This window comes from Drosophila novamexicana, unplaced genomic scaffold (genome assembly GCF_003285875.2).
Source record: "Drosophila novamexicana strain 15010-1031.04,08,12 unplaced genomic scaffold, DnovRS2.1 tig00000644-arrow-pilon, whole genome shotgun sequence".
Taxonomy (NCBI): domain Eukaryota; kingdom Metazoa; phylum Arthropoda; class Insecta; order Diptera; family Drosophilidae; genus Drosophila; species Drosophila novamexicana.
Window position 1 is genome coordinate 2,786,638 of NW_020824814.1, and position 14,017 is coordinate 2,800,654.

Sequence of the window (14,017 nt, forward strand, 5' to 3'; positions counted from 1 at the left end):
TTGCCTCCTCCTACATCAATATACCCTCTGTACACGGATGTAGGGTACAAAAAAAGGGTTTAGAGTTGCCACAACTCTATACACACAAATATTTATCTGTATTGTTGTTTTTGCCGAGTCACGGCTTAAAAGTTGTTCGTTGCCAGCTTTTTGACGTTTCATTGTTGTCAACTTTTAACTAGTTTTTTTTTTTGTAAATGTTATAAATTTTTTTTTTTTCAATGCAAATGAGCGCGTTATTGTTGTTGGGGTGTATGTGTGTGTGCGTCAAATGCAATTTGTATTTATGTTTTAGCAATTATTATGGCGCTTTTTTTTTTTGCCATATTCTTGTGCATTGTTATAAATTCAATTAATTAAAGCGCCCCCCGCCGCCGCCTCTCTGTTGAGTACAAATGCCTATAATTGCATTTTCAAGCTGAAAATTTTGCACTCGGATATAAAATATTGAAGCCCGATAACGAGGTGAAAGTGTTAATTTGCGGACCGTGTTGCAAATTTGATTGGCAATCGAGAAATTATTATTGCATTTTGCCTGGCACTCGTTGTTTTAATTGCATTTCCTTTCGCTCCCCCTTCCCAAGGCTTTAAAGCTTAAAAATGGCATCAAGACTTATAAATAAATGACGGCACATCGCCTGCGAATAAATAAGCTGGCCAACCCGAACATTTATGCAAATTCATTCCGGAGAAAATCATAAATAAAAACAATAAACAGCAAAATGCATATCATAAACGCCTCAAAGGCTCTTATTGAAAAACCAGGCCAAGAGCAGCTGGCAAAGCCTTGAATTAAGAACAAGAAGCTCAGAGCTTAATCGCAAAAGCAAAAACGACAAATGGCCCAATTGAGTCTTTGAACCGCAGCACCTTATGAAATAGAGAAATGTGTTAAATGTTTATAGACACAAAATTTAATCTAGCAATTTAATGAAATGAAAAAAGCTGCAGCTCAAATTTAAAAATAACTTGGGTATTACATCAGGTCCATGAATCGTAACTTGAATAAGTAGAGTTCGTATCCTTTTTTTATTTAAGAAAATCTTCGTTTCTTTCTCTTTACTTCAGAAATATCGAACACCCTTCTAGGCGATTCTCAGTATCACAAGTTACATTCATGATAGATTGCGATATTTTGGTTTTTGGGGTAAATATTGAAATTAATATAGTTTTTCCACTCTCGTACTCTCTCTCTCTCTCTCTCTCTCTCTCTCTCTCTCTCTCTCTCCCTCTCTCCCTCTCTCTCTCTCTCTCACACTGTTTTTGTGTTACCTTCGATTTCTCGCTCTTTTGCTCTGTCGCCCCCTTTGCTACACTTTCTTCCTCCCTGCCATCGCCTTTCTCTGCGATTTTCATGTCTTAAAGTAAGCCCCTAAGCACTGCTTCAAAGATGTGCACATAAATTAACAATGCTTTTTTAAAGTCCACCAAATTTGAAGTGTTAATGCAAGAGATCCTTTGGCTTATATTATATAATATGCACAGCAAGCGACTTAAAACTGAGAGATGAAATCATAAAATTGTTGCCCACACAGTTTTATCCTGGTTGCCCAACTCTCAATCGACCTCAAGGGTGCTGCCTGTTTACCCATTTTATCGGCAGTTACGAGATATATTTTGGGGGGAAAAACAGCTCCCAAATGGCTCGATGGCTGGCTGACTGACGGACAGCATTGGCATCTTTAATCAAAAAATAATTATGAGTGTCGGGGGAGCTGATGGTGGTGGCAATGAAATTACATTTGAATTATGAGACAGGAATGGGTCGGTGGCAAATGGATACCCAAAGCAATAACAAGTTGTGCAGCAAATGAGCTAAGCGAAAGCCAAGTGAAATTTGAGTGAGACGAGCGCCAGTAGACGGGAAAAGATGGCGCAAATAAAAAGCAACAACAGGAACAACAGCAACAAATGTGGCCGCAATTTACGCAACAAACAGAGCGCTGAAAATTGCAGGCACAGGCACAGGGACAGTCGCAAGGACGAACAAGTTTATGCGACAAAAAAAAAAAATAGAAAAACAACGACAGACAATTAATTTGTTTTGCAACACAGGACATGCTGGGGACAAGGGGCAAACAATTTCGTGCTTGTTGGCAAAGAAAATTTACGTGCCAAAGACAAGTCGCTGGACAAACAAAACCCGGCAGCAGCTGCAGCCGGAGCCGGAGCCGGAGCCGGAGCTGGAGCTGGAATGGTCAAACATTTTACGCTTTTTGTTTAATTAAAATAGCAACAGGAAGCAGGATACTTAAAGCAACACCAGCAGCAGCAGCTCGCAGGAGCTCTCTCCTTTTTTGTGAACTCGGCGCTTTTTCAATTACGCTTGCATTGCATTTAATATTAAAAAAAAAAAAAGGACTACAACAACATTAGTTTGCCGCGCGGCGGCTGTTTGCAGCGCTTATCTGCAAGCCGAATACCGGAAACGGAAGCTGCTGTAACTTCCGTTCATGCAGTTAACTTTTATTTGCCATGCACTGGCTTGTCTCTTGCCTTCGGCTTTAAGTGCACTACTCTGGGCACAGCTACAGTGAAGGCTCGCTAACGCGAAAAGACTCAAATGAATTTCGACCAAAAATCATGTTGCCAGGTTTTGATGCCAAATTGATATAGAGGCTAAACCAAGAGAAAAGAGCCAAACCTCGTGAGAATCGGATGAGATTTGACCGAGTTATGGGGGTGGGAAATTTTGACCAATGTCTATCTTGGATATTTGACGATATTTGAGGGTACCATTTTCGCTTGATTCTTGACCAAAAATCACGTTGCCAGGTTTTGATGCCAAATTGATATAGAGGCTAAACCAAGAGAAAAGAGCCAAACCTCGTGAAAATCGGATGAGATTTGACCGAGTTATGGGGGTGGGAAATTTTGACCAATGTCCATATAGGATATTTGTCGATATTTGAGGGTACCATTTTCACTTGATTCTTGACCAAAAATCACGTTGCCAGGTTTTGATGCCAAATTGATATAGAGGCTAAACCAAGAGAAAAGAGCCAAACCTCGTGAAAATCGGATGAGATTTGACCGAGTTATGGGGGTGGGAAATTTTGACCAATGTCTATCTTGGATATTTGACGATATTTGAGGGTACCATTTTCGCTTGATTCTTGACCAAAAATCACGTTGCCAGGTTTTGATGCCAAATTGATATAGAGGCTAAACCAAGAGAAAAGAGCCAAACCTCGTGAAAATCGGATGAGATTTGACCGAGTTATGGGGGTGGGAAATTTTGACCAATGTCCATATAGGATATTTGACGATATTTGAGGGTACCATTTTCGCTTGATTCTTGACCAAAAATCACGTTGCCAGGTTTTGATGCCAAATTGATATAGAGGCTAAACCAAGAGAAAAGAGCCAAACCTCGTGAAAATCGGATGAGATTTGACCGAGTTATGGGGGTGGGAAATTTTGACCAATGTCCATATAGGATATTTGTCGATATTTGAGGGTACCATTTTCACTTGATTCTTGACCAAAAATCACGTTGCCAGGTTTTGATGCCAAATTGATATAGAGGCTAAACCAAGAGAAAAGAGCCAAACCTCGTGAAAATCGGATGAGATTTGACCGAGTTATGGGGGTGGGAAATTTTGACCAATGTCCATATAGGATATTTGTCGATATTTGAGGGTACCATTTTCGCTTGATTCTTGACCAAAAATCACGTTGCCAGGTTTTGATGCCAAATTGATATAGAGGCTAAACCAAGAGAAAAAAGCCAAACCTCGTGAAAATCGGATGAGATTTGACCGAGTTATGGGGGTGGGAAATTTTGACCAATGTCTATCTTGGATATTTGACGATATTTGAGGGTACCATTTTCACATGATTTTTGACCAAAAATCACGTTGCCAGGTTTTGATGCCAAATTGATATAGAGGCTAAACCAAGAGAAAAGAGCCAAACCTCGTGAAAATCGGATGAGATTTGACCGAGTTATGGGGGTGGGAAATTTTGACCAATGTCCATATAGGATATTTGTCGATATTTGAGGGTACCATTTTCACTTGATTCTTGACCAAAAATCACGTTGCCAGGTTTTGATGCCAAATTGATATAGAGGCTAAACCAAGAGAAAAGAGCCAAACCTCGTGAAAATCGGATGAGATTTGACCGAGTTATGGGGGTGGGAAATTTTGACCAATGTCTATATTGGATATTTGAGGGTACCATTTTCGCTTGATTCTTGACCAAAAATCACGTTGCCAGGTTTTGATGCCAAATTGATATAGAGGCTAAACCAAGAGAAAAGAGCCAAACCTCGTGAAAATCGGATGAGATTTGACCGAGTTATGGGGGTGGGAAATTTTGACCAATGTCCATATAGGATATTTGTCGATATTTGAGGGTACCATTTTCACTTGATTCTTGACCAAAAATCACGTTGCCAGGTTTTGATGCCAAATTGATATAGAGGCTAAACCAAGAGAAAAGAGCCAAACCTCGTGAAAATCGGATGAGATTTGACCGAGTTATGGGGGTGGGAAATTTTGACCAATGTCTATATTGGATATTTGAGGGTACCATTTTCGCTTGATTCTTGACCAAAAATCACGTTGCCAGGTTTTGATGCCAAATTGATATAGAGGCTAAACCAAGAGAAAAGAGCCAAGCCTCGTGAAAATCGGATGAGATTTGACCGAGTTATGGGGGTGGGAAATTTTGACCAATGTCCATATAGGATATTTGTCGATATTTGAGGGTACCATTTTCACTTGATTCTTGACCAAAAATCACGTTGCCAGGTTTTGTAGCCAAATTGATATAGAGGCTAAACCAAGAGAAAAGAGCCAAACCTCGTGAAAATCGGATGAGATTTGACCGAGTTATGGGGGTGGGAAATTTTGACCAATGTCTATATTGGATATTTGAGGGTACCATTTTCGCTTGATTCTTGACCAAAAATCACGTTGCCAGGTTTTGATGCCAAATTGATATAGAGGCTAAACCAAGAGAAAAGAGCCAAACCTCGTGAAAATCGGATGAGATTTGACCGAGTTATGGGGGTGGGAAATTTTGACCAATGTCCATATAGGATATTTGTCGATATTTGAGGGTACCATTTTCACTTGATTCTTGACCAAAAATCACGTTGCCAGGTTTTGATGCCAAATTGATATAGAGGCTAAACCAAGAGAAAAGAGCCAAACCTCGTGAAAATCGGATGAGATTTGACCGAGTTATGGGGGTGGGAAATTTTGACCAATGTCTATCTTGGATATTTGACGATATTTGAGGGTACCATTTTCGCTTGATTCTTGACCAAAAATCACGTTGCCAGGTTTTGATGCCAAATTGATATAGAGGCTAAACCAAGAGAAAAGAGCCAAACCTCGTGAAAATCGGATGAGATTTGACCGAGTTATGGGGGTGGGAAATTTTGACCAATGTCCATATTGGATATTTGAGGGTACCATTTTCGCTTGATTCTTGACCAAAAATCACGTTGCCAGGTTTTGATGCCAAATTGATATAGAGGCTAAACCAAGAGAAAAAAGCCAAACCTCGTGAAAATCGGATGAGATTTGACCGAGTTATGGGGTGGGAAATTTTGACCAATGTCTATATTGGATATTTGAGGGTACCATTTTCGCTTGATTCTTGACCAAAAATCACGTTGCCAGGTTTTGTAGCCAAATTGATATAGAGGCTAAACCAAGAGAAAAGAGCCAAACCTCGTGAAAATCGGATGAGATTTGACCGAGTTATGGGGGTGGGAAATTTTGACCAATGTCCATATAGGATATTTGTCGATATTTGAGGGTACCATTTTCACTTGATTCTTGACCAAAAATCACGTTGCCAGGTTTTGTAGCCAAATTGATATAGAGGCTAAACCAAGAGAAAAGAGCCAAACCTCGTGAAAATCGGATGAGATTTGACCGAGTTATGGGGGTGGGAAATTTTGACCAATGTCCATATAGGATATTTGTCGATATTTGAGGGTACCATTTTCACTTGATTCTTGACCAAAAATCACGTTGCCAGGTTTTGATGCCAAATTGATATAGAGGCTAAACCAAGAGAAAAGAGCCAAACCTCGTGAAAATCGGATGAGATTCGACCGAGTTATGGGGGTGGGAAATTTTGACCAATGTCTATATTGGATATTTGAGGGTACCATTTTCGCTTGATTCTTGACCAAAAATCACGTTGCCAGGTTTTGATGCCAAATTGATATAGAGGCTAAACCAAGAGAAAAAAGCCAAACCTCGTGAAAATCGGATGAGATTTGACCGAGTTATGGGGGTGGGAAATTTTGACCAATGTCTATATTGGATATTTGAGGGTACCATTTTCGCTTGATTCTTGACCAAAAATCACGTTGCCAGGTTTTGATGCCAAATTGATATAGAGGCTAAACCAAGAGAAAAGAGCCAAACCTCGTGAAAATCGGATGAGATTTGACCGAGTTATGGGGGTGGGAAATTTTGACCAATGTCTATCTTGGATATTTGACGATATTTGAGGGTACCATTTTCGCTTGATTCTTGACCAAAAATCACGTTGCCAGGTTTTGATGCCAAATTGATATAGAGGCTAAACCAAGAGAAAAGAGCCAAACCTCGTGAAAATCGGATGAGATTTGACCGAGTTATGGGGGTGGGAAATTTTGACCAATGTCTATCTTGGATATTTGACGATATTTGAGGGTACCATTTTCGCTTGATTCTTGACCAAAAATAACGTTGCCAGGTTTTGATGCCAAATTGATATAGAGGCTAAACCAAGAGAAAAGAGCCAAACCTCGTGAAAATCGGATGAGATTTGACCGAGTTATGGGGGTGGGAAATTTTGACCAATGTCTATCTTGGATATTTGACGATATTTGAGGGTACCATTTTCGCTTGATTCTTGACCAAAAATCACGTTGCCAGGTTTTGATGCCAAATTGATATAGAGGCTAAACCAAGAGAAAAGAGCCAAACCTCGTGAAAATCGGATGAGATTTGACCGAGTTATGGGGGTGGGAAATTTTGACCAATGTCTATCTTGGATATTTGACGATATTTGAGGGTACCATTTTCGCTTGATTCTTGACCAAAAATCACGTTGCCAGGTTTTGATGCCAAATTGATATAGAGGCTAAACCAAGAGAAAAGAGCCAAACCTCGTGAAAATCGGATGAGATTTGACCGAGTTATGGGGGTGGGAAATTTTGACCAATGTCTATCTTGGATATTTGTCGATATTTGAGGGTACCATTTTCACTTGATTCTTGACCAAAAATCACGTTGCCAGGTTTTGATGCCAAATTGATATAGAGGCTAAACCAAGAGAAAAGAGCCAAACCTCGTGAAAATCGGATGAGATTTGACCGAGTTATGGGGGTGGGAAATTTTGACCAATGTATATCTTGGATATTTGACGATATTTGAGGGTACCATTTTCGCTTGATTCTTGACCAAAAATCACGTTGCCAGGTTTTGATGCCAAATTGATATAGAGGCTAAACCAAGAGAAAAGAGCCAAACCTCGTGAAAATCGGATGAGATTTGACCGAGTTATGGGGGTGGGAAATTTTGACCAATGTCTATCTTGGATATTTGTCGATATTTGAGGGTACCATTTTCACTTGATTCTTGACCAAAAATCACGTTGCCAGGTTTTGATGCCAAATTGATATAGAGGCTAAACCAAGAGAAAAGAGCCAAACCTCGTGAAAATCGGATGAGATTTGACCGAGTTATGGGGGTGGGAAATTTTGACCAATGTCTATCTTGGATATTTGACGATATTTGAGGGTACCATTTTCGCTTGATTCTTGACCAAAAATCACGTTGCCAGGTTTTGATGCCAAATTGATATAGAGGCTAAACCAAGAGAAAAGAGCCAAACCTCGTGAAAATCGGATAAGATTTGACCGAGTTTTTGGGGGTGGGAAATTTTGACCAATGTCTATATTGGATATTTGAGGGTACCATTTTCGCTTGATTCTTGACCAAAAATCACGTTGCCAGGTTTTGATGCCAAATTGATATAGAGGCTAAACCAAGAGAAAGGAGCCAAACCTCGTGAAAATCGGATGAGATTTGACCGAGTTATGGGGGTGGGAAATTTTGACCAATGTCCATATAGGATATTTGTCGATATTTGAGGGTACCATTTTCACTTGATTCTTGACCAAAAATCACGTTGCCAGGTTTTGATGCCAAATTGATATAGAGGCTAAACCAAGAGAAAAGAGCCAAACCTCGTGAAAATCGGATGAGATTTGACCGAGATATGGGGGTGGCAAATTTTAACCAATGTCCATATAGGATATTTGTCGATATTTGAGGGTACCATTTTCACTTGATTCTTGACCAAAAATCACGTTGCCAGGTTTTGATGCCAAATTGATATAGAGGCTAAACCAAGAGAAAAGAGCCAAACCTCGTGAAAATCGGATGAGATTTGACCGAGTTATGGGGGTGGAAAATTTTGACCAATGTCCATATAGGACACAGGTATTTTGTACAATGGGATATAAGTTTTATATATATATATATATATGTGTGTGTGTGTGTTAGTGTATGCATGCATGCATGCATGTATGCAGGTATGCATGTTTGCATGTAAGTATGTGTGTATATGCCATTTGTATGTATGCATGGATGTATGTATGTATGTGTGCCTGTTTGCATACATATACGAACAAACATGCATACATATACATACAAACATGCATACTTATATATGCAGGCATGTTCACTAACATATATCCATGCATGCACACTAACATATATGCATGCATGTATTCTAACATATATGCATGCATGCATACTAGCATACATGCATAAGTATGTTTTTATGTAAATATGTATTTATTAATGTATTTATATAAGTATTTATGTATATGTACATTTACATATTTTCAGCGTTATCAGACCTGGATACGGATACGATTATTACATCTGCATTTATCATCAATATATAAATTCGAACAATACTGCTTCCTTCTATGGAAATATGGAAATTTACTAACTATTTGAATGGATGGGATGTGGGGTAAGTACATTAAAAACATATCAAGAAAGGAGGATTGGATGCGGGGTAAGTGAATGATAATATATCATTTATATATATATTCATTATAATAAATTAAAATATATATCAAATCAGACCTGGGCACGGCCTATTATATCGATATATATATGTGTTCTTCAAAAACATGATTAGTTATATATATATAAGAAATTTTGACCTATGTCTGTATAGGATATTTGAGGATACCATTTTCACATGAATTTCGACCAAGAATAGGGTTGTCATATGACAACTTGATCTAGAGATCGGATGGGATTTGACCAAGTTAAATATGCGATACTAGCGGGTGTAGCCCGGCTTTGCCCGTGCCACAAATAAAATAAAATCTCTCAATGATGTTCTCTAGTCAAATGAAATTCCAGCCAGTAAAGTAAATATGGCTGGCTCCGGGGGCATTCACCCAAAAGAGCTGCTGTCCGTCAATGCAGTCTTCACTGTATTTGGCTTGTCTAAAAGAAGAAGAACAACAGGACCAGTAGATGCAGGTATGTCCTGCATGCTGTCAGCTGCCAGGTGGCATATCAATGCGCATAAAACTGCATGCATTCCTTAGCCTGGCCAAAGGAATTTTTTACTCGATATTAAAACATGCAGGCGACGTGACAGGATGTCCATGTGTGTGTGTGTGTGTGTGTGTGTTGGCTAGTGTATCACGTTTCTATCATTTGGCAAATGCCACTTCATAATTCAATAAAACAATAAAAGGCCAAATCCAAACAAATTACAACAATCACATCATATTACGTATACGTATTACATATTACGTATTACGTGGTCATGTGTCCACGTGCGAGAAGTGGGCGTGTCCGAACATATTTTCATAAATTGCACACAATTTGCTATGCATGGCATAAACACAAAAGACCAGCGTAACTGACACGCCCACAGCCCCAGAGAGGGGGGCGTGGCCATGTGGAGACATAAGCGCACGACGCGACACGACAGCAAAAATGTCCAAAATTATGGCGCAAAGGATAATCGCCATAAAGTGAGTGCCAGCCAAGAAGTGGAGTAGTCGTCGAGTGGAGGGGAGGGGGCGGGGAGGGCGGGGCGGTGCGGAGGCACGCTCTAGGCAAACGTGAGCCTGGGCTAAAGGACAACGCGTGGCTACGTGCCGGATTTGATGGCCCGCAAGGCAAGCAGCGACCGACACCCAACTAGAGATGAGCGCGTGACTTATTTTGCAGGTTGAGAAAGTAGAAAAAAACACGAAATACAAATCTGGTACTCTTTTTACGAGTTTGAATATATCTGGGATATATTATATATACAGTATACATATATATATATTTTGGAACAATTGAAAGCTTTTAAAAATCTGTTTGTAGACCTTGCGATGAGAATCCTTTAATTATTTGTATGAAAATTGAGATGAGCGCGTGATTTATTTAAATGAAAAGCGCACGAAATTAAAATCTCTTTTATATATATACGGGTTTGCATATATCTGGAATACATTATATATATATTATGGATCAATTGCCTATAAATATGATTGACGCAAAAGAAATACTTTTGACAGCTTTTCATAGTTTTAAGTTACGATTACCTTCAGTGATAACTCAATACTTCAGAAATTTGTCCAATTTATTTTATTTATGGCTTTTTCGCAATACATCGTGCCCTTGCTTTTCCTGCCAATGGGCACGAGCACGAACAAAAGCCTATAATAATCGATAAGCCAGACAAATTTTCCAGCTTTTCAATTATTCGCATAGATTATGATTATCGAATCAGATAAAGATTTAGCTCTTTTTTCTCTTCCTACATATACCAATATTTTCGTGTTTCATTTGGCTGGGCACGAAAAAGCACGACACGCGCCCATCTCTAAGACCCCGGCATAGCAAAAGGCGTTTCGCCTTAATGCAATTCTTTATTCTTTATTGGAGAGTACAGAGTGTAGCACCATATTGTGTGTGTGTGTGTGTGTAAATGTTTCGTGGTGTATAAAGTATCCAAGTATAATGCACAGAGAGGAGAGGGGGGGGGGGGGGGGGGGGGGGGAGACGACGAGGACGGAGGATCGTATTATGCTCAGTTCTAGCCAAGAATTAAGCATTTACGATGCCCGTTGAGTGCTTAAACTAAGTAGACGCCGCTTCCAGTTGCCGCGTTTGTGATCTGCACTTGTTATTTTTCTTTCTTTTCTTTCGTTTAATAATTTGTTAGTTCTATTTCTTTGGCAATTTACAACTTGTAAATGGCATTCACATTGGGCCCCGCCTGCACCATGGCATCCTTGTGCACCTGGTACTGCAGCTCCACCTCGCGCAGCTGCAGCAGCTGCTTCATCTTGCGTCCGATTGCCAAAATCGCCTGCTGATTGTGCGAGTCCTTGGTCCACAGTGCTATTCAGACATATATTAAGAATCAATTAAAATTAATTGTCTGTACGAGCTATATGCTAAAGTATTCATTTGGGCATGGTAGGTTTCCTCAGAGTTTGGTCGAAATTTTGAGAAAAACGAGATTCTCCCTATAGAAGCTATGTAATAAAGTGGTCCGAACCTTTATATACAATTTATATGTTTTATATGATATATATTATATATAAGTCCGCTTTGACAACTGCATTGCATACTCCCTTTTCGACGGATCCTATATGATCTGGTAATCCCATGTAGATTCATTGCAAGCAGCATTATAAAACGCTCAAATAGTTGATATATTGAAAGCAAATATGGAAGCAATATGAGAGTATTATGATCTTGATAAGATTTAACACATGCGTCATAAGTATAGTGCAACAAATAAGTATCAAGTTGGGTCAATTTCCCTTGAAAATAAACGAGATATTTCCCCATAGAGCTAGATAATACAGTTTCTATATTATATAGAAACATATGGAGTACATAAAACGATGCTTAAATCTAAAAGCCAAGTCTGAAAAACAATTTTCACTTCCTATTGAGCTATACGACATAGTAGTTTAATGCCATGGTAAAGGATAAGAATATATGACCAGAAGATATTGAAAGACAGCATATATGCCTTGGGCGGCTATATGCCTACCTGTATAATTCCTATATACCAAGATATGGTATAAGCTTATAGTTTAGATGCATAAAAACTATTTTCGACCGATTTTCTTAAAGCTATGTGATTCAATTCGAACTGGACTGTAGACAATGGTCAGAGCAGATCAGAGAATACCCCATTTGCCATATCCTTTCCTACTCCTATCCAATACTCACATATTTTGCTGGCCTTGTTGCGCACATTGATGACCACGCCACAGATTTGATCCGAATACTCGAAGCACTCGCCAATTGTGCAAAGCAGCTGCAAAACAAAAGCAAATAAAATAAATGCAAAAATAAAAGTAAAAAAAAGGCCACAATAGATTACCAAATCATGCCAGAGCTTGTCTACCAGTTCCTTGGAATCCTTGTCCAAAAACATGACCCAACGTCCGCCGTCCTTGTTCACATCGTCCTCCCACATCGGGCTGTCAGAGTGATATATAAACTATATATATATATATATAATGGAAGAGGCGCGAACTAACCGTATACCATGCTTAAAAACCATGTAATCATTGAATACCTTCAGATCGGATGGTGGCTTTATAAAGTAGTAGACGCTGCAAATACAATTGATATGATAGAGATTCTTGCAACGGGCTGAAACACCGCATCCCACCTGAAGAAATCCTCGACCGTGTTGAAACTGGTCACATCGCTGAGCATATCGGACCAGGATTTGGTGCGATCGTTCTCCCAATGCCACAGCGTCCAGGTGTGCTCCAGCGGATGCTTGAAGCACAAATCATAATCAATCGAGCTGAGGACACGATTCAGCGACGGCTGCAGCTCCGCCGCAGCGGCGGCAAATTGTTCATCGGCGACCATATTCCCATTGCCGCCGGCATAGATGGCGCCCGCCGCCACCGCCGCCGCCTGGCCGGATTCGGCGACCTCGGTGCCGTTGTTGTAGTTGTCGTAGCCCATCGTTTGAGTTACTTTAAAATATTTCTGCAATATAGCGCCTATCTCGTTAATATTTATCTTACAAATTCGTTTGTTCACACGTTTGGCGTTTGTTTATGCTTTTTCTATATATTTATTTAGTTTTTTTTTTTCTGGCGTTTTTGGCGTTTTTTTTTTGTTGAATTTGAACGAACGAAAAAAAAACCGTATTTGTATAAAGAATATGAGACTTTTCTTGTGTTGCTCGGACGAGTTTAAGAGAATTATGAGAAAACTGGAAAACTGCAACTCATTTAGTCTCTCTGACAGTTGACATTCAAGCAGCGCCTACTTTTTTCGTCTCTCATTCGAAAATACAAACTTTTCAAGTTCGCCACGGCGTTGCCAGATCGTCGTGAGTTGTGTGCTGCCAGACTAGAAGCAGCTGCACTGTGATTGCCAGATCGGTTCAAAGTATTTTGAATACCCATTCTAAATGGGTAAAAAGGGTAGAATGATTTTGTGCAAGTGTGTGTAACAGGCAGGAGGAGAGATCTTCCTTGCTTATACCCTGCAAATGGGTTAATGGGTTATAACTGTATAGACAGCAGATATATATAATCTTGTTAATACCCTGCAAATAAGTAACCCTATGTTTGGTTATGTAGGGCTATAAGGAAGCTTCTCCGACCCATTAGATTTATATGTTCTACAGCATCAACAGTCTTTTTGTCCAGATCTTGAAGCTTATATGAGCTAGAGACACCAACTTTAGTATGTAAGCTTTCGTATAGCTCCAGAATAGCTGGACTTTTTTGGTACCTCTACATATTTCGGCCAAAACTGAGTTAATATCTTATATTAAGAGCTAAAGCCTTGGGCCTTGGTATACACACAGTTTTGTATGTCGAAATTAAGACCCGAATGTTTCAGAAAAATCGGACAATAGGAAACGAATTTGTTCAAGAACACATTTGGTTCTTGGTTCAGTTTTGTATGCCACACTCAGACCCCGAATATGTTCTAAGAATCGGACAATAGGCGCCGAATTTGATTACGAACAA

General features: G+C 39.6%; 1 protein-coding gene across 1 annotated transcript; it reads right to left on the reverse strand.

Moving 5' to 3' along the window:
* Positions 1 to 10,886: 10,886 nt before the first annotated feature.
* Positions 10,887 to 13,229, reverse strand: LOC115762780 (eukaryotic translation initiation factor 4E1). Its single transcript, XM_030705131.1, has 5 exons — positions 12,688 to 13,229; positions 12,554 to 12,628; positions 12,394 to 12,493; positions 12,240 to 12,327; positions 10,887 to 11,393 (listed from the first exon to the last, which is right to left on the reverse strand). Exons 1-5 carry the CDS (start codon positions 12,993 to 12,995, stop codon positions 11,233 to 11,235), a joined length of 732 nt encoding a protein of 243 aa, XP_030560991.1. The 5' UTR covers positions 12,996 to 13,229; the 3' UTR covers positions 10,887 to 11,232.
* Positions 13,230 to 14,017: the final 788 nt, after the last annotated feature.